The 23954-nt window shown below is 47.3% G+C and overlaps 1 protein-coding gene across 2 annotated transcripts in view; it reads left to right on the top strand.

Moving 5' to 3' along the window:
• The first annotated feature begins 12256 nt into the window (after nt 1-12256).
• Nucleotides 12257-23954, top strand: part of SMAD3 (SMAD family member 3) — a 132323-nt gene continuing 120625 nt past the window's right edge. The window contains exon 1 of one of the 2 annotated variants that reach the window (XM_033189656.1): nt 12257-13075. In XM_033189656.1, the coding sequence (XP_033045547.1) occupies nt 12870-13075 (206 nt within the window). In that variant the 5' untranslated portion in view covers nt 12257-12869. The remainder of the gene's footprint in view (nt 13076-23954) is intronic. The other variant, XM_033189658.1, reaches the window with a different exon arrangement.

Here is a 23954-nt window from a genome sequence, read left to right as displayed (position 1 = left end):
TGTATTTTTACTAGAGACAGGGTTTCATCATGTGGGCCAGGCTGGTCTTGAACTCCTGACCTCAAGTGATCTGCCCTCCTGGGCCTCCCAAAGTGTTGGGATTACAAGTGTGAGCCACCATGCCTGGCCCTGAGTTTCTTGATGATTAATCAATTCACCTGTCAAACATTGATTCATCATCTTTGATGTACTCGGGTACAGGTGTTGAGGGGAAAAAAGGCAAGACAAGGTCCCTGACCTTAAGGGGCTTAAAATCTAGTGTAATGGATCAGTTCAGTAAACAAATAAATATACTGATGGGTATAGGTATGAACTGGAATAGAGGTCTGAACAGGGCTGAGTGGGACTCAGTCCTTCCCTGGGAGTCCGAGAAGAAAAGGCTTCAGGAAGGGGGTAATGCTCAAACTAGTCTTGAGCAGAGGAGGAAGTGTTCATCTGGCTGAAGAGGTGGCGTGTGAGGACTGAAGGGATGGACAGGCCCCAGAAGGCAAGATGGGAGGGGCCTAAGCAAAGGTACAATGGGTGAAAGAATCGGGAGTATTTGTGATTTTCCTGGAGAGAAGATGTGATGTGGGACATAACAAAAGGGATGAGGCCAGAGGTAGCGCAGGTCGCATCACCCAGTGCCTTCTATTCCATTTTGAAGGACTAGGGCTCTAGTCTCTGAATCTGTGCTGTCCACCGAGGTAGCCATTAGCCACACATGGCTACAGTGCACCTGAAACGTGATCAGGCCAGATTGAGATGTACATGTGAAATACACAATGGATTGCAAAGACTTCATATGAAAAATAATATAAAACAGATAACTTTTTTTTTTTCCTGAGACAGAGTTTTGCTCTTTTTGCCCAGGCTGGAGTGCAATGGTGCCATCTCAGCTCACTGCAACCTCCACCTCCCGCGTTCAAGCGACTCTCCTGCCTCAGCCTCCTGAGTAGCTGGGATTACAGGCATGCGCCACCACCCCAGCTAATTTTGTATTTTTAGTAGAGACGGGGTTTCTCCATGTTGGTCAGGCTGGTCTTGAACTCTCGACCTCAGGTGATGCACCTGCCTCAGACTCCCAAAGTGCTGGGATTACAGGCGCGAGCCACCGCACCCGGCAAACAGGGATAATTTTATATTGATTACATGTTGAAATGGTAATGTACTAGATATGTTGAGTTAAATAAAATAAATTATTGCCGGGCACAGTGTCTCACGCCTGTAATCCCAGCACTTTGGGAGGCTGAAGCAGATGGATCATGAGGTCAGGAATTTGAAACCAGCCTGGCCAAGATGGTGAAACCCTGTCTCTACTAAAAATACAAAAATTAGCCAGGTACAGTGGCGGGTGCCTGTAATCCCAGCTACTTGGGAAGCTGAGGCAGGAGAGTTGCTTGAACCTGGGAGGAGGAGGTTGCATTGAGCCGAGATAGCGCCACTGCACTTTAGCCTGGGCGACAGAGCAAGACTCGATCTCAAAAAAAAATATATATATATATATATATATATATATATAATTAAAATTAACTTCACCTTGTTTTTTCTTTTTTAAATGTGGTCTCAAAAAAATTTTAAATTACATACGTCACCCCTATTATATTTCTATTGGACAGCACTGCTGTAAATAATGGCAAATCGCTGAAAGCATACTTTTTTATTTTAAAGCAAGAGAGATGCAAATTTAACTTGTGCTTTAGAATGCTCACTCTGGCAGCAGGTAGAGAACAGAGACAATTAGAAAATTATTGTAACAATTGGTGGTGAGCAGTGATGGGGGCCTGAATTGAGATGAAAGCTGGGTGTTGGGATGGTGAATTCCATGGTGCTTGGGGTGTGAGAAAGGTGGAGTCCCCAGGCTGCTGGCTTCTGTGACTGTAAATTTTGGTGGTGTCCCTACAGGAGGGAAGGTCGAGGAGGAGGTTCATGGAGAAAGATGACAAATTCAGTTCCGAATCAACTTTGAGTTGACTGTGGGCCACCAAACGGGAGGTCCAGGTGATTTGGTCTGATGTCTGAGCCTGGAAAGGAGTCTGGGCGAGATACTTGGATATGGGAGTCAGTTTATAAGATTAGGTGAGACTCAAGGATGAGTGAGATCACTCAGGGAGAAGACAGAAAAGAGGCAAATACTTGGCTCTGAGGAACACCAATACCTACAGGAGGGCAGGTGAAGAGGTCTGAAAAATAGAGCCTTTTACTTCCTGACAGCAATGACATTCTATGATCCCTCACCTCAGGGTAGGCAGCTCTCTGCTGGGAAGTCCTTCAGTGGAGCCTGGTTTTCATTTGTTGATTTCAGAAAAGACAAAGTCACAGCTAAAGCTGAAGCTTTCTGGTCCCCTTGAATGGAGCTATTGATGATGAAGTGAGGCAGTGAGAAAAGAATCTGCCCCAGGTGCAATGTCACTTTTTAAAGCTGATGTGGCAAGACTAAACTGGTGTAATCACTTTTCAGAGGGCCATTTGGTAATGGCATAAAAAGTAGAATTCTGCTTCTAGGGAATTATTCTTAAAAAAATAATCAGGGATGTACACAAATGTATATACACAAGAATGTTTGAAACAGCACTTTTAATAATACCAAATAAAATTGGAAAAAACCCCACTGTCCAAGTGTGGGAAACTGATTTAATAGTTATGGTAGGCTGGATGCAGTGGCTCATGCCTCTAATCTTAGCACTTTTGGAGGCCGAGGTAGGCAGACTGCTTGAGCCTAGGAGTTGGAGACCAGACTGGGGAACATGGCAAAATCCTGTCATAAGTTAAAAATATAAAGAATTAACTGGGTGTGGTGGTGTACGCCTGTAGTCCCAGCTACCTGGGAGGCTGAAATGGGAGGATCACCTAAGCCCAGGGAAGTCAAGGCTGCAGTGAGCTGAGATTGCACCACTGCACTCCAGCCTGGGCAACAGGAATGAGACTGTGTCTCAAAAAAAAAAAAAAAATTATGGGAGATCCATATGACAAAAAGCTCTACAGACTTTCAAAACAATGTAGGAAATACGTATGTATTGACATAGCAAGATATTCACAATATGTTAAATGAAAATGCAGGTGAGTGCAATATGATTATTTCTAGTTAGTGGCTATTGTTTGTCTTCATTGTGATTAAGAGCAAGGACTTATGTCTAGCAGGCTGCCTGGATGGACTGGGCACAGCCACTCACTGGTCTAACCTTGCCATGCTCAGTGCCCTCTTCCGAAAAGGAGATGATAATAACATGAACCACAAGCAGTTGTGAAAACCAAACAAGTAAATTTAATCCATAGAAGTGTTGAAAATGGGGCCTAGCACTTGTAAGTCTTCAATAGGTGCTAACCTTCATTATTTTTTAAAACATCGTTAGTGAGATATAATTTACATATCATACATTTCAACCATGTCAATCAGTGGCAGGAAGTTCTCATGGGCTGCAGATGCTGGGCTGTAAGTCAGGTACAGAGTATTCCAGATGTGATGTTATTGTAAGAGGTCAGGATTCTGCTCTTCCTCCTGTCACACACCCAGAGCCTGACTACACTGAAGCACTAATAGGCCCTCTCTAAAGGCCAGCAATATGTTCACACCTGATTTGCAAATCACCATTGTCTCCTTCTCTGCAACTCTACAACCCACGTTTCACACACCGGAGACACCTGACACTGCTTTTGCCCCCATTTTTTTTCCTTCTCTCTCTCTCTCTTTTTAGATGGAGTCTCGCTCTGTCACCAGGCTGGAGTGCAGTGGTGCGATCTCGGCTCAATGCAACCTCCGCCTCCTGGGATCAAGGGATTCTCCTGCCTCAGCCTCCCAAGTAGCTGGGACTACAGGTGCCCACCACCACGCCCAGCTAATTTTTGTATTTTTAGTAGAGACGGGGTTTCACCATGTTGGCCAGGGTGGTCTCGATCTCCTGACCTCATAATCCGCCTGCCTCAGCCTCCTAAAGTGCTGGGATTACAGGCGTGAGCCATTGTGCCTGGCCTCCTCTTTTTAAAATCTGTTTTTTCATTGGGTTATAACTTTTATACAGTATACCCTATTTCCTTTTACAATTTAATTTTTTAAAGTCTGGCCCAATATACATAATAAAATTTACCATGTTAACCATTATGAAGTATACAGCACAGTGGCATTATGTATATTCATCCTTGTTCTGCTCTCATCACACCATCCACCTCTGGAACTCTTTTCATCTTGCAGAAGCTCTGTATGCATTAAACACTAACTCTCATCACCTCTTACCCAACCCTCTGGAAACCACCATTCTACTTTTTGTCTCTATGAATTTGTTTATTTATTCATTTATTTTGAGACAGAGTCTTGCTCTGTCTCCCAGTCAGGAGTGCAGTGGTGCAATCTCCATTCACTGCAGCCTCTGCCTCTAGGGTTCAAGCTGTCCTTGCACCTCACCCTCCCGAGTGGTAGCTGGGATTATAGGCATGCACTACCACACCCGGCTAATTTTTGTACTGTTAATAGAGACGGGGTTTCTCCATGTTGGTCAGGTTGATCTCAAACTCCCGACCTCAGGTGATCCTCCTGCTTTGGCCTCCCAGTGCTGGGATTACAGGCATGAGCCACCATGCTTAGCCTGAATTTGACTACTCTACGTATCTTACATAAGTGAATTCATAGAACATTTGCTCTTTTGTGACTGATTTATTTCACTTAACATGGTCTCAAAGCTCATTCACACTGTAGCATGTATAAGAATTTCAATCCTTTTGAAGGCTGAACAATTCTCTATTGTATATCTGTACCATATTTTGCTTCTTCATCTGTTGATAGATCCTTGGGTTGCTCCCGCCTTGTGGCTACTATAAATAATGCTGCTATGAACACGGGCATACAAATATCTGTTTAAGTCCCTGCTTTTAGCTCCTTTGGGTATACGCCTCTGTTGATTTTTTTTTTTTTTGAATGGAGTTTCGTTCTTGTTGCCCAGGCTGGAGTACAATGGTGCTATCTCAGCTCACTGCAACCTCCACCTCCTAGGTTCAAGCGATTCTCCTGTCTCAGCCTCCCGAGTAGCTGGGATTATAGACATGCACCACCATGCCCAGCTAATTTTGTATTTTTAGTAGAGACAGGGTTTCACCATATTGGTCAGGCTGGTCTCAAACTCCTGACCTCAGGTGATCCGCCTGCCTCGGCCTCCCAAAGTGCTGGAATTATAGGAGTAAGCCACCATGCCGGGCCTCTATACCTCTGTTGATTTTTAATGTAAAAATAACACGCCTCTATTATTTTTAATGTAAAAAAAATTAAAAAATAATTTAAAGTCATACACTCTCGCTGCATTTGTACAACTCTATTTTCATTTCAATGCATCCTCTTTGGTGGCTGTTCATATGCAGGTATTTTTAAATGTAAATGATATTATAATGAACCAACAATTTTCCTACTACTGTTTTTTAGGTCGACATTGCAAACAGAACCATAGAACATGGGCCTAAGCCAAAACTGATTTGTGACTTTATTATCTTGGAAAATAGGAAAGGGAAAACACAGCGACCTCTATAAACATATATACGTACATACAAGATGTATGCAAGGACGGAAACATATGAATTCAGAGAGGAAACTCACACAACATGTACTTAAACAACCAGTGCTGGACTTTGAAAGAATGAGATATGAACAAGACCTCAGAGGCACAGGCAGAGATGTCTCACATGCACACACATGTGAATCTCAACAACACCCCTGTATGCCTAGAGAGTGCAACACACCAGGACACACATAAATGATAAAAAATAAACTCATACACATACAACCTCACACCTACCAGGATCTTCTCCTGGCCCCCAAACTCCCGGCCTGGCAATTTCTGAAGGCTGGGAAGGAGATCCTGCAAGAGAACTCAAAACAGCTCTGTGAACCCTGCCCTGGGCTCCAAGTGCCCGCCCACAGGCCTGTCCCATGCTCCCAGCTCAGCCTTGGCCCCACACCTGGGTCTGCTCACAGCCTCAAGTCCAATCCACTGCTCCAAATCTTTCCGAGTCAGACCTGCTCCCTCTTAATACTTTCCTTGGACAGTACCTGTATCCAGCTCCTTCTGTCATAGTCATTCTCCCAGGGACACTGTGTAATCCACACCAGAAATTCTGCTGTGGGCTTTGGGGGCATAGGGACCCACACTGGGCTGGCAGTAAGGGGCCAGCAGTCCACGGCCATTCAGGCTTGGGCCAACAACAGCTGAACTGCCTGCCTCTCTGGTCCCTCCTCCATAAAGCAGCAACGCAACAACCAACTTGTAGACACTGAGAACTTTAAACATGACCACATCCTTGAAGTCCCGAGCCCAGTCCTGGCATAGAACAGCCCCACAAATGGTGTTAATCTCCTGCCCTCCGTTCCCTAAGCTGTCAGATAGGGCAATGCCTAAGCCTGCATGTTTTAGGGGTTGCTGTGAGACAGGAAATTTTTAATAATTTTGACTAAGTTCTCCACATGTAAGATATCATGATCACCGAACTGAATAGTACTGGAAGCCAAAGGTTGTATCTTTTGAACAAACTAGAGAACAATTGGTCTATTGACTAACGTATGTTGAACACTTTGAAATGCTGTAGCTCTAGAGCAGTAGGGTAAAGTTAGCCACACTCCTCGGTTACACACATCAATCATACACACCTGAATGCATTTATTTATTTTCCCTCTTTAGCCTCATCTCCTATTCTCCCATACATCCAACTCAGACATCTATTCTACTCTGTTCAATATGTACCATTTTATTCCTACTTTATTTATTTATTTAGAGACGGAGTCTCGCTCTGTCACCAGGCTGGAGTGCAGTGGCACGATCTCGGCTCACTGCATCTCTGTCTCCTGGGTTCAAGTGATTCTCCTGCCTCAGACTCCCGAGTAACTGGTATTACAGGCTCCTGCCACCACGTCTGGCTAATTTTTATATTTTTAGTAGAGATGGGGTTTCACCATGTTGGCCATGATGGTTTCGAACTCCTGACCGCAGGTGATCCACCTGCCTTGGACTTCCAAAGTGCTGGGATTACAGGCATCAGCCACTGTACCCGGCCTATTCCTACTTTTTTATTATGGTAAAATATACATAACAAAATTGACCATTTTAACCATTTGAAGCGTATAGTTCCATGGCGCTGACTGCATTTACATTGTTGTGCAACCAACTCCACCATCCATCTCCACCATCCATCTCCAGAGATTTTTCATCTTTTTCCCCTGAAACTCCATACCCAGTAAACAACAATTCTCCATTCCCTCTTCCCCTGGCCCCTGGCAACCACTATCTCCTTTCTGTCTCTAAGAATTTAACTATGCTAGGTACCTCTGTAAGTGGAATCACACAATTTTTGTTCCTTTGTGGTTGGTTTATTTCACTTAGCATAATATTCTCAAGGTTCATGCACAATGTTTCATGTGTCAGCATTTCCTTCCTTTTAAAGCTGAATAATATTCCATTGCATGGGCTGGGCGCAGTTGCTCATGCCTGTAATCCCAGCACTTTGGGAGGCTGAGGTGGGTGCATCACGAGGTCGAGTTCAAGACCAGCCTAGCCAACATGGTGAAACCCCATCTCTACTAAAAATACAAAATTAGCTGGGTGTGGTGGCACATGCCTGTAATCCCAGCTACTCAGGAGGCTGAGGCAGGAGAATCACTTGAATCTGGGAGGTGAAGGTTGCAGCGAGCCAAGATTGCCTCACTGCACTCCAGCCTGGGCAATAAGAGTGAAACTCCATCTCAAAATAAATAAATACATAAATAAAATGTAAAAATTCCATTGTATGGCTACAATATATCTTGTTTTTCCACCCATCCATTGATGGACACTTGAGTTACTTCCACCTTTTGACTGTTGTGAACAATGCTGCTATGGACATGGGTGTGGAAATACTCTGAGTCCCTGCTTTCGGTTCTTTTGGGTATATCCCCAGAAATAGAATTGCTGGATCATATGGTAATTCTGCTCAGTTTTTTGAGGAACTGCCATACATACACCATACCATTTTCCTCAGAGGCAGCACTATTTCACATCTTTACCAGCAATGTGCAAGGATTCAAACTTCTTCACATCCTTTCCAACATGTTATTTTCTGCTCTTTAAAAGCTAATAGCTGGCCAGGCATGGTGGCTCACACCTGTAATCCCAGTACTTTGGGAGGCAGAGGTGGGAGGAATCACCTGACATCAGGTGTTTGAGACCAGCCTGACTAACATGGAGAAACCCTTTCTCTATTAAAAATACAAAATTAGCCGGGTGTGGGTGGCACATGCCTGTAATCCCAGCTACTCAGGAGGCTGAGGCAGGAGAATTGCTTGAACCTGGGAGGCAGAGGTTGCAGTAAGCCAACATCGCACCATTGCACTCCAGCCTCGGCAACAAGAGTGAAACTCTGTCTCAAAAAAAAAAAAAAAAAAAAGAAAAGAAAAGAAAAAAGATAATAGCCATCCTAATGGATGTGAAGTGGGTCAATGTGTATCTTTTTATTAGTTTAACTTCTTTCAAAATATATCTAATTATTTTGTGTATATGTAATTTGTTTTACATAGTAGCATTATGCTATTCATTTCCCTCTGTGTCTTACTATTTTCTCTTGGAACTATGTTTAAGTTCTATACATTTGTTTTGAATGGAATTCATTGCTTCTCACTTTTGCATAGTACTTTACGGTATGCATGAATCACATCCATGTATATTGAGAACCTACTATGTGCTTGTGCCAAGCTTCCTATATGAGTGATTGAATCTGATTCCATACAGTAATCCTAAGAAGATGTTGCAATGATCACATTTTATGGATGAGAAAACTGACACACACAGAGTTATGGAACATGCCCAGAGTCACACAGCCGGAAGTGGAAGAGGTAGAAGTTTAATCCAGGTCATCTGGTGCCACAGAAGAGCTCACACGTGTAAGGTATTACAAAGAGCTATAGATAAAGATCTGACTGTAGACAGAGGCTCTGTCTTAGGCGAGGGCACTCTGATGAAAATTCTAGTCCTGATTTGGCTACTAATCTTCACAGTGCAAATCACCTTCCTTTATAGACATCACTTTCTGCCTGTGTAAGATGAAGATGATTTTATATGCTTTTTCTAGATTCATTACTTGTTGATTAAATACCCTTTAGCTAATGGGAAAATAATCAGAATTGAGGTCAGGTATTTGTTTCTTTCGTGTATTTGAAGTGGCCCACTTGGGATTCACTCCAAATACGTGAAAACCACTCCAAATACAAGAAAACCCACCTCATGAGGTGAACTGTTCGTAGGATGGACTATTCCCAGGGAAACAGAGTCGCTGTTTCCATTTCCATCCCACATCTCCTGAACGTTGCACTTACCGTGATGAAAAACTAACTGGGCTAATGTTTCCCTCCCAAGAACAACCTCTGCAAAAGCAGGCCTGGCTGGGCCCCAAGAGACCAGGTGCCAGAACAGAGTTTTATCCATCAAGAGGGGCCCACCCATTCACTGCCCAAAGTCAAGATCAAGAGAACATGCAGGGTCTTCTCAGCACTGAGAAGAATCAGTTCCTCAGCCCTCCTCAGAGCTTTCTGAAACTGGACTTAGTGCCCCAGTGGAGGGACTTCTCTTGGAGAAACAGGCCTGAGGAGAAATAACTAGCCCAGAAATGACACTTCTTAGACTTGCAGGTGGGTCCAGCACTATTTTTCTGCATGCACAGATGTTCCTGTCACACAGATGCCAGCAGGGGAAGCGCAGGGAAGCGTGGTTCTGCCACACTAACTAGCTGGCTGCCTGGTTATTTCCTCCCCTCAGGAAAATGAGAGGGCTTGAATGAGGGCCCCTTTCAATGCCATGATTTTAGAGGGTGAAGTACCTGTCAGGTCCTTCCACTACATGTAATCCTCAAATCTCTCTGAGGCTCTTCCTCCACAGTGCAAATCGCCTTCCTTTATCAGACATTGCTCTCTGTGTAACATAAAGGACTTGAACTAGAGGAGGACAGTTACAGTGCTCTTTCTGGATCCACCACTCTGCACAGTGAGAACCGTTTACTCCATTCTTACAGCAGAGAGAACACACGCTCCGCGAGGGGAAGAAGAGAAAGCCAGGATTGGAAGCCAGGCCAGTCATTGATGGATACTGAGCCCCTTTTACTTTCTCTGGCTACCTCTCAATGGTTGGACTTGTTCAGGTTAAGATTAACATTTTACTGGACGATGATGACTGCAAGGCCCCTGTCCATCTTTGCCCACTCAGTCACATCATCCCCATCCCCACCCTTTGATGCTTCTCTAGGCTGTGAATCCCTTGAAGACCTTCGTCTTTTATTTTGGAAGTTCAGGAACTGAGTAGGAGGGCTGCAACATAGAGCTGCTCCGTCAATGTGTGTTAAACTTATCTGACCTCAATCCACCACTTTTCATGGCATTAACAATGCAAACCTTTTCACATGAGCTTCTCACAGCCACCCTAGGAGATTGCGAGGGAAGCTACCTCTAGCCCCATTTTACAGGTGAGCAAATAGTCCTTGCAGTGTTACAATAGTGTGCTTGTGTAGAGAACTGTTTTGCAAAGAGCTCGATCAATGATGCCTTCTTTTCCTTCCGTGACCCAGGCAGCTGGGTGCAGTGTCAAGATCGAAGACTGAGGCGTCAACAAAGTATTGGGTTCAAATTCCAGCTCTGCCACTTGGAACTCTGAGTAAGTAATACAATCTCTCTGTGCCTCCGTAAACGTGAGGCATAGGAACATCTACCTCACCAACCACTGTTAAGATTGAATCAGAGGCAGGCAGGCTACCTGGAAGAAAGCAATTAATAAATGAGGATTGTGTCATCCTTGTCTCTGTTGATGGACGGGAAGAAGAGAGTGAAACCTAAGACCACAGCGGCAGCGCGTTAACAGGAGGACCAGCAAGGAACGGAAGTCAGGTTGACAAGCCTCAGTTGGGTTTCAGGGATTCTCCTTTTCAGGTGGGTATTTAGGAAGAGAGGAGGGTGAGGAGCACAACGCCCTTCTGCAGTAGCAGCTGCGGACTGGCTTGTGGGAGGCGGTTCTCTGGGGCAAGGCAAGGGCCCCTGCCGCTTCTGGGCTGACTTTGTGGATTCCGCCACACCTCACAGGGCTTTGTAACTCCCCACCCACTTGAGGGTTTGCAGATAACTTTTTTTTTTTTTTTTAAACAAAGCGGGGGTGGGGGGTGGGGGATTCCTGCTGTTAAAAACAAACAAAGGGCTTAGACACCGGCTAGTCAACTGCGGGAGGCAGCAGCAAGAGAAAGGCCAAGGGGCCTGGAGTAGCTCCTTAAAGCCGCCGAGGGCCCTGCGGCCAGACGCCCCTGAATTCTTTTGGTGGGGAGAAAAGCCCCGGAGCTCCCCAATGTGCCAATTGGTTTGTTGTTGTTTTGCTTTTTTTGAATACACAAACTCTCCGAATACTCTTGTCTTGCCCCACTTTTTTGTGAGTTCATTGCTCTGGAAACAAAACTCTTCCATTTACTGGGAACTATCAAATTTCCGATCTTTCTCTCTCCGGAGATCCAGCAACACCGTGTTATGTAAATTTCTTCCAAAGATAAATTCGAAAGCACCTCCATTCATTCCTTCAAGAACTCAACAGATGTCCCTGAGGCTCATTTTCTGCCGGGCACTCAGTTCACAAGGCTCAAGGGATCCCTGGCTCCAGCCATTGTCCAGGTTGTCACTGGTGTCCCCAGCTCTCCATTTCTGAGGACCCACTTCTCCCCCCCGCCACACCCTCCTCCGCACACTTTCCCAAGGCTCTCCGACGGTGTGATCTCACCGACGAGAGAATAAAAACAGCACAGGGGCGCGGGCGCGGGCGCCGGCGCCGGCCAAGAGACTTGACAGGGATCAGCCAGCGCGAGGCCAAGTGCGGGCCCCAACTTCCTGGGCCCGGGCCTTCCGCGCGCCCCCTCTCGGGCTCGGGTCCTCTCTAGGGTGCACTCCCGTCCGGACGGCGCTTACTTGCTGCGAGTCCGACTCTCTCCGGCCCGCAACTCCAACCAAGCCGCCGGAGACCGAGCCGCCCGAGTGTGGACTCCGAGAGCGGACGCCACGGGCCGCGCTCAGCCCTCCCGCCCGAGGCCCCTCTCGCCGCGCGTTTCCCAGGACTTCCTCCCCGCGCCCGCCCGACTTCAGGTCGGGGCCGCGCAGGGTCCCGCGCGCTCGAGCCAGGACTGCCGCCGCCCGCGTTGCCCACGTGGGCGTGCTGGGCGCGGGGTGGTGGCCGGCCGGCCGGGCGCCCTCCCCGGAGCAGGGGGCGGGCAGGGCGCCCGCGGGAGGAGGTGGCGGGGCGCAGGGGAGGAGGCGGAGAGCCCCGGCGGCGAGGGGGCGGTGACAGCGCTTGGAAAGGAGGCTGCACGCGGATTTGCATGAAACACAGACTGGGAGCGGGCGGGAGCGGGAGCGCGGCGCACGCCCCGGGCCGGCCCAGCCAGCGAGCGAGCGGCGAGCCGGGAGGAGGAGGGTGGCGGGGCGGCGAGGCAGCAGAGGCGGAGGGATCTGCGCATCAAAGGTAGCGAGGCGAGCGAAGTTTGGCCGAGGGTTGGACTTTCCTTCCCGGAGGCGGCACCCAAACAGCTACCCCGTGCGGAAACCCAAACTTCTGCTGCCACTTGGAGTCTCGCGGTCGCCGCCTCCGCCCCGCGTTCGGGGCCTTCCCGACCCGGCATCGCTGCCGTCCGCCCGCCCGGCCGCCCTTCTCTTCGCCGTGGGAGCCGCTCCGGGCGCTGGGCCGCGCGCCGAGCCCCGCAGGCTGCAGCGCCGCGGCCCGGCCCGGCGCCCCAGCAACTTCGCCGAGAGTTGAGGCGAAGTTTGGGCGACCGCGGCAGGCCCCGGCTGAGCTCCCCTCTGCGCCCCCGGCGTTCCGTCGAGCCTAGCCCCGCCGGGGGCGCTCCTCGCCGCCCGCGCGCCCTCCCCAGCCATGTCGTCCATCCTGCCTTTCACTCCCCCGATCGTGAAGCGCCTGCTGGGCTGGAAGAAGGGTGAGCAGAACGGGCAGGAGGAGAAATGGTGCGAGAAGGCGGTCAAGAGCCTGGTCAAGAAACTCAAGAAGACGGGGCAACTGGACGAGCTGGAGAAGGCCATCACCACGCAGAACGCCAACACCAAGTGCATCACCATCCCCAGGTGGGGGCCCGCCCGGGGGACCCGGGGACACGCCGGCCCGGCCCCCTGGCACTGCGGGGCCAACCCATTGGGGTTGGAGATGGGAAGAGGAAGAGAGAGGGAGTGAGACTGTGGGTGCGTGTGTGTGAGAGTGGGAGCTAGAGCGCGGGCAGGAAGGGGGTGGGGGGACCCCAAACAAAACCATCTCTGCGTTTGCAAAGATCAGAGCCCTGCGTTTGCAAAGATCAGAGGCTTCCACACGGCACTCTGGCTTCCAGACCTCACATTCCCTTTCCATCTCCGGGAGGGGAGAGCGGGTTGTTGCGGGACTCGGCCGCCCCCACCCTGGGGAGCTGGGGCTGGAAGTTGAGGCCCGCTTTGTTCGGCTCCGCGGGCCGGAGCCCCTCCTCCGCCGCCGCCTCCCGCCCCCGCGGCCCGCGCTCGTGGAGGTAGTGGTGTCTTTGCGTTTCTTTTCTTCAGTCCGGTCTCCCCACTTTCCTCTACAGGAATGCGGTCCGTACAGCTGGGGCTGTGGGTGAGGAGCGGGAGCCTCGTGATTGACAGATTCCTTCTTCGTTCTTTCTTTGCCTTCGGGATTAGCATTTTTATCGAGTATTTTTAGACTCGGTTGTGCCAGTCTCCCGCCCCCTGAGCACGCACGCACTTTGGTTGCAGTGCAGTGCTCTGACTTCCAAATGGGAGAGGCAAGTGGCAGAAAATAGGGTCTTCTCCCCCACCTCCCACTCCCCATCCCGACTCTTTTGGCCTCCTTTTGGTCCAAGAGATTTTGAGTCCGTGCAGAATGAGGGAGAGGGGCGGGCTGGAACCGGGCAGATAACAAAACACACCCCAAAGTGGGCCTCGCATCGGCCCTCGCATTCCTGTAGAGCCCTCCTTCCCAAAGCGCGCTGCCATCTGTCTGCATCTCCTTTATCCTTCCCGTTGCGCGCTAGCTAGGTCGGGCGGGAGCCCACAGATGGCTGATAGAAAGGGTCAGTGACTTCTCTCCACTCCCCCAGGGCCTTCCTTAGCTTAGCTGTGCCTGGCTGGGAATTGGGGGTGGGGATACCTTGACTTCCTGTCTCTACCTCTCAGCCTCCTTTGATTCTGAACCAAGGGAGAGAGTGTGTGTATTGGGGGTTGGCTGTTTTGGGGGTCCCAGGCTGCAGAGGAATGTGTAGAAAGCACCAGGGACTGTAAGTCAAAAAAGGGATTGTCATCCCTGCCCCTGGGCCAGGGTGGACTCCATCCTTGGCCACCTGCTTGGGGCAGTTGTACAAGGGCTGCCAGGCGAGTCAGGCAGGCACAAAGCAACATCTGTCCACGGGAACCCAGGGCAGGCCTCCCCTGGAAATAAATGCCACATTTGGTGGGAGTGCAGACTTAAAATTTTTTTTTTTTTTGACTGGGTGGATCCAGTCAATAAAGGGGGAGGGAAGGCGGTGTGCTGTCTGGGGAAGTCTCTGGCCGTGTGATCGGGAGCCAGAATTGACTTCAGAGGAGGTGGTGTGATGTGATGGTCAGAGAGACCTCGGATTTGGTTCCAGCTCTGGTTCTTAATTCTTCTGTGTTCCTTCGGTGGGGGTGGAGAGGGTAGAGTGGGTGAATATGCCACTTCTCTGTCTGGGAAGGGGTCTGCCACACCTACCTCCTTCTTATCTGCCTGGGTGCACACTGAAGACAAGTGCTTTATGCATTGAAACAGAAAAAAAAAAAAAGTGGTATCAATGATAAAACAGGCAGCTGTGAAAAGTGTTTCACAGTTTACAAAGCACTTTCACATGGTTTTCTGAGGTCCTCAAAACAAGACAGAAAGCAAGCAACCAGCCCTGGAAAGTAGATAAGGTTGTTAGGCTTAAGATGATCACATTTTAAAAGCAGAGAAAACTTTAAAAGAGAGAGGTGAAAAGGCTTGAGTTGTAGACGTGGGGTTCTGACAGAATGTGCTCTTTCTGCTGACCCATGCTGCTTTATACTTTGAAGATCCTGAATACATTCTTTGCTGGATGCTAAAGCTGTGTTAGCTTGGGGAGGGCCCTGTGGATCTTTGTATGTGCGGTTGCTGCTTTTATCTTTGGGCTGGTGATAGCTTGGCAGAGAGGCCTTGCTTTCCCTTGCCTTGGTAGGAGTTTGTCCTCTGTGGGGCCATACCTTTGGCCTGCCTTTTCCTCTTCCAAAGTCCTGCTGAGACTTTGGAAGCCTAAGACATGTGAACGCTTTGGATGATTCTGAGGGTTCAAGCCGACCTGCCCTGTGGCCTTCTCGTGACTTTGTTAGGACTGAGGCATCTTCTGCCTGCCTGGATAGGACTGAATGCAAAAGCAGATTTTTTTTTAATCTTTTTTTTTTTCAGTTAGGGAAACCCAGTTGCTTGGGTGGATCCAGACAAAATGGATTTTCATCCTTGGATTTTGTGCCCACGCCTCTGGGTCACCTTGTGTCCCTTGGCAACAGCTGCTGCTGTTTTGGTCGTAGGCAGAAAACTAAAGGCCACGTCTTGGGGAGGTGGCTGGTTTGGCCCTATGCTGGTGATATCGATGTGTCTGCTAAGCCCCATAGATTGCAGTGTTGCTTGTCAAATTGTCTGCTTTCGCCACAACTGCCTTTTAGTTTGGAAAGTAGAGAAAGGAAAACGTTTAACTTAGTCATTCCCCCTGTGTGTGGGGGGTTGGTCACTGGATGCTTAAAAACACTCTGCAAGATCTGGACTCTGGGGTTTAAGGAGCCCTCAGTCTAAGGAGATTAAGCCAAGTGTGTTTTGGCTAATATATAATCACGAGCTGCAACAGCAACATTTGGCAATTAGAGCTGTATACTGGGGACTTCCAGACCACAGGCTTGCTTCTCTGTGACACCAGCTCTAATTTGTTTCAATTATCAGGGGAGCTGGAGTGATACACACTTACTGACATCAAGAAGGTAAAAGAGATGGGTGCCGAGGAAGTGGTAAGAGCTTCGTTTAGATACGCCAACAAAGGGGCTGTCAGGATACTCTGAGGTCTGGCAGGATTGGCAGAATTTACACAAGTTTTATAACAGCCTCTCATGCCTCACCTGCTTGAGTACCTGAGTAAAGCTGCAGGTATCGTCCTTGCCAGTGTATAAGAATGGAATCAAAGCATTTGCCACTGAATGAGAGTTGGTGTGTGAGCGTTATATGAGGAATAAGGAGCTCGGCACACTTAAAACTTAGTTTTCTGGTAGACACTGGTAGCTTGTGCTTCCACCAGGGAATCCATGCCTTGGCCTCGTTGTTGGGAGCTAGACCAAGCTTAAAGCATTGCTTGTTGGGAAGGGAATTTGGGCTTTCTTGTGTCAGAGCACCCAGTCCAGTGGAAAATTGGAGAATTGAAGCAAACGCTAGATCTGACATACAGCATCTACTCCCTCCCTGTGAATCTGATCTTTTTGTTTTGGAAGCAGATTCTTGCCCTGTTGCCCAGGCTGGAGCGCAGTGGCCTGATCTTAGCTCACTGCAACCTCTGCCTCCCGGTTCAAGCGATTCTCGTGCTTCAGCCTCCTGAGTAGCTGGGATTACAGGCGCCCGCCACCACGTCCAGCTGATTTTTGTATTTTTAGTAGAGATGGGGTTTCACCATGTTGGTCAGGCTGGTCTTGAACTCCTGACCTTGTGATCCGTCCACCTTGGCCTCCCAAAGTGCTGGGATTACAGGCGTGAGCCACCACGCCCCACCGAATCTGATCTTTTACTGTTGCCTCCTCTTATTATCTCCTTGAATTTTGCCAGGGTACTCTCACTTTGAGAAAGGAAAAAGATCTTAATCTTTAACATTCCTTTCCCAGATTTCTGGGGATAGACCTATTACCAAGGCTGTAATAGGTCTCTTGGCTGCAGCTCAGAGCACTGTGTGGCCCATTGGAAGCAAGCCCCCTTCCAGCTGCTAGGGAGGTAGTCCCTTGTCTCTTTGCTCTTCTTAACTTTGATTAGGGGAGCTCCACGTAGGGCCTGAGAAGAGGAGGTCCCTGCAGGACAATAGGTAGCTGATGAGGGAACTGACTCAGCTGCAGCTGAACCTAGGAGCCACTTGACGTTCCCTGGGAACATTTAGAACCTTGGAGCATGCTGCTTGCACCTGGGAGTGGAATGTTTGCAGACAGCCCCTCTGTTGAGAATTGCCAGTCAAATGTTACAGGGCTGGATTGTGTTGATTTATTGATATTTATTGGACCCCTCCCATGTCTGAGTCAGTTTTTTAGGTACCAGAGGAGGATGTAGAGACACATTTGAAAAGTTCCCTGCCTGTGAGGAGCTTACACATCAGTAAGGGAAACATTGATAGGGCATTATTTGAGTATCTAACTGCTATCTCTTTCTCATTCCCAGTTACCAGTAGAAATATGAGATCTAGTATGGATGATTTTTGATGGGGTCGGGCGTTGATGTGCCTTTTAAATATTGTAGAAGTCACTATGTTAGAAAATAAAATAATGACAGGCATCTGTTTTCTCTGGAGAAAAACACAAGATTCAGGTCCTGTACCTACCGTTTTACTACCTGCAAGGATTTGGGAATCCATTTAAGTTTCACAGCTTTTATGTCTGCACCTGTAAAGTCAGGATGAGACAAGTCCTGTGGAAGTGTTTTGTGAACCAGAGAACTTGACAGGTATGTTACGTTTAGCCTTCGTTCTGCATCATTCATTCATTATTGAATTATTCAGTCCTTGATTGAGCATGTACTGCAATGACCCCAGAAGGGTCCCTGTACTCCAAGAGCTCCCTGTCTAGAGTGGGAGACAGACTTGCTCAAAGGTGTAGCATGAGCTGCGGCTGAGGAATGTACTAAGTACCAGCAATGTGGAAACACAGTTAATTCTGTGGAAGGAGGTGTAGACAGGAGGAGAACCCATGAGAGGTGGAAAACTAAGAAGGGGACAAGAGTTATCCAAGTGAAGGCTTTTGGACTGCAGTATGATGTTGGGAACTTTTGGGTACATGGGGATAATTCCCTACAAGAATGAGGACATCTTTATCCTCTGTCTTTTACTAAACTGTGTGCTGCTATAAATATGTTACCTTGTAACTGGCACTGAATGGCTAGTGACTTGGGTGCTATATTTTACTCCACTGTAAACCATTTTCTCTTTGAAGTAAAAAGTAATTTAGTACTGCAAACCTGAAATTCAGGTTTCCTTGGTGGGAACAGGGACTTCAGATATATCAGCTCAGAATATGACAGGGAGTGTTAATAAAAAGTGGACAACTTGGCCGGGCGCGGTGGCTCACGCCTGTAATCCCAGCACTTTGGGAGGCTGAGGCAGGCGGATCACAAGGTCAGGAGATAGCGACCATTCTGGCTAACATGGTGAAACCCCATCTCTACTAAAAATACAAAAAAATTAGCTGGGCATGGTGGCAGGCGCCTGTAGTCCCAGCTACTCAGGAGGCTGAGGCAGGAGAATCACCTGAACCTGGGAGGTGGAGGTTGTGCCATTGCACTCCAGCCTGGGCGACAGAGCGAGACTCCATCTCTAAATAAATAAACAAACAAATAAATAAATAAATAAAAAGTGGACAACTTGCAGATGGTTGCTTTGAAATTCAGAGCTTCAGTGTGACCTAGCTTCTTGTTTCTCTGGTTAACAGTTGCTGAGAATAAATCCTAGATACCCGAGTTTCTGAATGAACATAGGCGCTCTTGGTGGGATGTTTTTATTTTTTTTATTTTTTTATTTTTTTATTTTTGTTTGTTTGAGACGGAGTCTTGCTCTGCCACCCAGGCTGGAGTGCAGTGGCCGGATCTCAGCTCACTGCAAGCTCCGCCTCCCAGGTTTACGCCATTCTGCCTCAGCCTCCCGAGTAGCTGGGACTATAGGCGCCCGCCTCGTCGCCCGGCTAGTTTTTTGTATTTTTAAGTAGAGACAGGGTTTCACCGTATTAGCCAGGATGGTCTCGATCTCCTGACCTCGTGATCCGCCCGTCTCGGCCTCCCAAAGTGCTGGGATTACAGGCTTGAGCCACCGCGCCCGGCCCCTGGTGGTATGTTTTTAAAAAAGTCTTTGCAAGGGTGAAGTTTTAAATTACAATTCTAATAACAGAAAAAAGTCTATGAATACCGCCGCATTTAATTCTGATGAGAAATGCAAGAAGTTGATTAAATTGATAGAATTTGTTTCAGGCTTATCACATCAGGAATCTAGTTAAATGAGTTAAAAAATAAATATTGGTTTAATAATGTAGACGTGTGATTGCTGTATTATTATAATGGAAATAAAATTAACACAATTTAATGAACTGAGCGACCATTAATTTTTACTTGTTAATTTATTAGGAGATTTTAATGCCATTTGATGTACAGTACAGCCATTATTTTGCGTGAGCTCCTTAATGAAATAAATAGGACCAAGCAGGGCTTGCTTTAAATTGAAATGAGCTTTCATTCCCGTTAACCTTATTCTCCCACCTTCGTCCACCTCTTCTTCAGCTTCCTGTAATTGCAATTAAGTTCTCTAAGGTTGGAATGCAGCTTTCTTAATCAGCAAGTCTCATCAATAGTCCTAATTGACTTTTGCCCTTTTCTCCTTTGCCATATTGACTGATTAAAACAAAAGCAAAACTAAAGGAAGACTCCATTCCCTCCCCCAAATCCACATCTCATAGAGTTGGTTGGCTGGCAAGAGGACTGCCCAAGAAGGCTGCTCCTGATGGCAGCCTGCTGAATATGCAGGGGATGGGAGATTCACCAGCCATGTGCACACGTGAATGGCTGGTGCAGTGTTGGATGGGACTAGTTCCTCCCTAAGGAGGGGTATGACCTTCTGTTGGCCTCTGACAAGTCCCTGAGCTATGGAACCTTCAGTCTTCCCATCTTCAAGCACAATGGTTCCTGGAAACAGTGGGAAGTTGCCATCCTAAGTCCATGCTACAGAAGTTTGGTTTCTAATTTTACTCTATTCTAAGTTTTAGAACAGAGGCCATTCCAAGAGAACGTGTCCAGTTCATTTTTATGCCTTCCTTTAATGCTCCTACCAGGTGCTAATTTCTGTGCCAGGTAATGGGGACAAAATAGTGAATAAGGCAGATACTGTCCCTGGCGCCTTCTGTAGCTTCTAGTCCACTGGCTGTGAAACACAGGCTCTTTGGAGTTGTAAGAATGCTGTATGTGTTCACTCTTTAGCTAATTTGTAAATACTGTTTTTTGGTGCCAAACAAACCAAGTCCCCCAAGCTCTGCAGTTTATTGACTTGACAAGGATCTCTCTCTCTCTCTGTATAACATTATCCTTTGTTTCGACTTAATTAACAGTTGGAGAAATAAACAAATCTATAGCACGAGTCATACTATCCACTGTTGGTTATCTAAGGCCCTTCCTATAAACAGCAGCCTGCCACAGTGGCAACTGCTGTAGAATGTTTTGACAGAGACTCAGTTTAAAATGAAAACACAGTAGAAGCCTATTAATTAAGAAGTTTGGCTAATTCTGGACTAGGCGAAAGTTTGTTTAGCAGGCCTTTTTGCCCCATAAATGCTGTCAAAGAAAAATTACTAATAAACAAGGGTTTGGGGATTATTTTGGAGGTAGGAGACCTGGGTAGGTTCTAGATGTGGCTCTGTTTCTGATTAGCTGTGTGACCTGGGACAAGTTACCTTACTTCTTTGGGCCTCAGATGTTCTCAACTGGAAAATAGGCTAGATAAGCTCTATTGGAGGGCCTTTCTAACTTGGAATTGGTATTCCTACAAGCATTTTATTTTATTTTTTGAGAAGGAGTTTTGCTCTTGTTGCCCAGGCTGAAGTGCAATGGCGTGATCTTGCCTCACTGCAACCTCCATCTCCCAGGTTCAAGTGATTCTCCTGCCTCAGCCTTCTGAGTAGCTGGGATTACAGGCATGTGCCACCATACCCGGCTAATTTTCTATTTTCATTAGAGACCAGTTTCGCTATGATGGCCAGGCTGATCTCCAACTCCTGGCCTCAAGTGATCTGCCCGCTTTAGCCTCCCAAAGTGCTGGGATTCCAGGCGTGAGCCACTGCGCCTGGCCACATACAAACATTTTAGAAGCTCCCAGTTGCACGCATCTAGTTCATCAGTGAATGACAGATCTTTAATTATCAATGTTCCAAGACTCTGTCAGCCTGGTGTCAACTAATTTACATAAGTGGAATAATAAAATTATAATTCAGCCTTTAATTTTGGTGATTTCCCTCCCTCTTCCTTTCCTCTTCCTTACTCTGTGAGTCTGAATCAGTGAAATTTAACTACAAAGGAATGTAAAAATAATGCTAGGATGAAGACCTGGAGGCTGTGCCTCTTGAAATGCAGTGAACAGTTTTTCTTCTTTTGTTGCTATTTTTGACTATTCTAAGAACAGGAAGTTTACTTAAACTAATGACCACAGATGCCTAAAAATGGTTAAATGTAAGAGGTAGGCATTATAGAGGATACCTGTGGAAAATGTTTGCTCATATGTCAAAGTTTACCCAGGAAGCTTCCTTTATTTATTTGCAAGCATCTATATAAAGAAAGGCTGCACTCGATTGCGTAAGCATGAGCCTTTTGTTAGGCTGTTAGGCAGCGTGGATGTTGCAAGTTTAAACCCCAACTAGGAAATGAAAAGTGAGTTTCCACCTAAATAGTTCTTTTTCAGTATCACATGGCTCTCCCAGCTTACATCTGGCAAGTTTTTCTCTTGAGTGCTTTGCGGGTATTTAGGACTCCAGTATTGTATTGTTTGTTTGTTTCTTGCTTGCTTGCTTTTTCTTTTGACAGTCTCGCTCTGTCGCCCAGGCTTGAGTTCAGTGGCACGATCTCAGCTCACTGCAGTTCCAGGTTCAAGCATTTCTCCTGCCTCAGCCTCCTGAGTAGCTGGGACTACAGGCGCCCGCCACCACGCCCGGCTAATTTTTGTATTTTTAGTAGAGCTGGGTTAAGACTCCAGTATTGTTTAAGAAACACTGTGTATGGCTTTGCCTTTGAAACCTACAGAGTATAAATCTGGTCCCTTTTGTGGCTAAGTGTTGCATCACAAACTGCCAAGCCAAGTTGTAGCTCTGAGATGTCACCAATTTTTTTTTTTTTCTTTTCAACTGGACTTTTGAAAATAGTAATGCTTTTTGGGTGTGTGTTTTTTAAAGGTCTGTTTTTACGCTGTCACAGCTTAAAAATGCCAAAAGGCATTTTTTCCTTAAAAAATCACCTCTGGGCTAAGCCCAAATGTGGAGTAATGAATCCAGAAAGGACTTTTTGAGTAGTTACAAGTGGCTGAAAGCAGGCACTGGTGATGGAAATTGGATTTTTCCTTTTGCTTCAAATCTTCCTGTTGTAAACTTTTTCTTACTCTTATTGAAGTCAGACTCAAGGTGGGTCTAATTTCTCCTAGCCCATGGGAGGGCAGAGTGAATTACTGTTTGTTGTGCCACCCCTTTACATTTTGTGTGTGGCTGTTTGTCTCTACCCACACAGGTTCTTCACATATTACCTGGGGAGCAGGAGAGGGGGAGGACAGGAAGAGCACAGTTGGGCCGAAAGAGCAAAGCCTCTCAAGTCTGATGAATCTGGGTTTGAGTCTGACAGTTATCAGCTATGTGGTGACTTTGGGTACTTTGCTTCAACTTATTGAGCCCCAGTTTCTGCATCTGTAAAATGAGGATGAAACTACCTACTTCATAGAAATCAACCCAAGTGGCCGGGCACGGTGGCTCGTGCCTATAATCCCAGCACTTTGGGAGGCCACGGTGGCTGGATCACCTGAGGTCAAGAGTTCGAGACCAGCCTGACCAATATGGTGAAACCTCGTCTCTACTAAACTACAAAAATTAGTCGGGCGTGGTAGCGGGCGCCTGTGATTTCACTACTCAGGAGGCTAAGACAAGAGAATTGTTTGAACCTGGGAGCGGGAAGTTGCAGTGAGCCAAGATTATACCACTATACTCCATCCAGCCAGGGCAACAGAGTGAGACTCTGCCTCAAAAAAAAAAAAAAAAAAAAAGAAATCAACCCAAATGAGATAAGATGTATCAAGTACTTTGCCAGTATCGATCATAGTACACAGTAGGTGCTCAGTAAACACTCATTTTCCCTTTCAGAGGGGAAATTTGGCAGATGGTGTCCATCGACTCCAGTAGGTGCTCCCCTTCCCACCCCGACACCCTTGCTCGCAGGGCATTCTCCTTTGGAGAGTCCCAGTTGATATAGTAAAAGGATCTACTTCAATACACACAGAGAACATACAGACATGCCACTTGTTGATGTAAGGCTTGGCAGGCTATTGAAAGAGAAACAATTCATATTCTTAGGTGGTTCTGCCCTCCCCCCTCACCTTCTCTATCATTATTTTTAAAAATTCGTTTGGTGGACCAAAAATAATAGTACTAAAAACAAACTGATGAATCAGGCCTCCTGGGGTGGGGGATGGGTAAGATCCTGAAGCAGAAACGCAGTGACTCACGCGCCTGTCACTGATAGTTGCCCGTAAGTGCATGGAAGTGCATGATGTTTATTGTTGCTGGTGTTTTTTGAGGCCCAAGTTGGAAGGCACTTCCGGCTCTCCCTCAAGTACTAGCTTACTGGTTAGCTTGGCTGTTGAGTGAGAATGGTCAGGTCCAGAAACTCATGGCTCTGAAATGACCCAGACGTGGTGGCTGTACCGTTGACTGCCCTCAGATACGTGCAAGAGGGAGCTCAGGCTTAAAGAGTCATGCTTTGGCATTCCACCTGGCTGTGCTACTCTTCTTGGGGCAAGGAGACTGTAGGGCCAAGGGACAGGCCCATCTAGAGCCGTGAGCACTTCCTTTTTCCAGATCCTGCTCAGAGGCCTGGCCCTTCAGTTCCCTGCCCCAGTGTCTTGAGCCTGTTTCCAAGTCCTGGGTGAGCCTCTTCCGCAGATCTGTTACTTGAGGGCAGACTGTGTTGGCCATGGACAGCACATGTACCCGCGGG

Source organism: Trachypithecus francoisi, unplaced genomic scaffold (assembly GCF_009764315.1).
Source record: "Trachypithecus francoisi isolate TF-2019V2 unplaced genomic scaffold, Tfra_2.0 Lachesis_group3, whole genome shotgun sequence".
Lineage (NCBI taxonomy): Eukaryota > Metazoa > Chordata > Mammalia > Primates > Cercopithecidae > Trachypithecus > Trachypithecus francoisi.
This window is presented reverse-complemented; position numbering and strand designations above follow the sequence as displayed.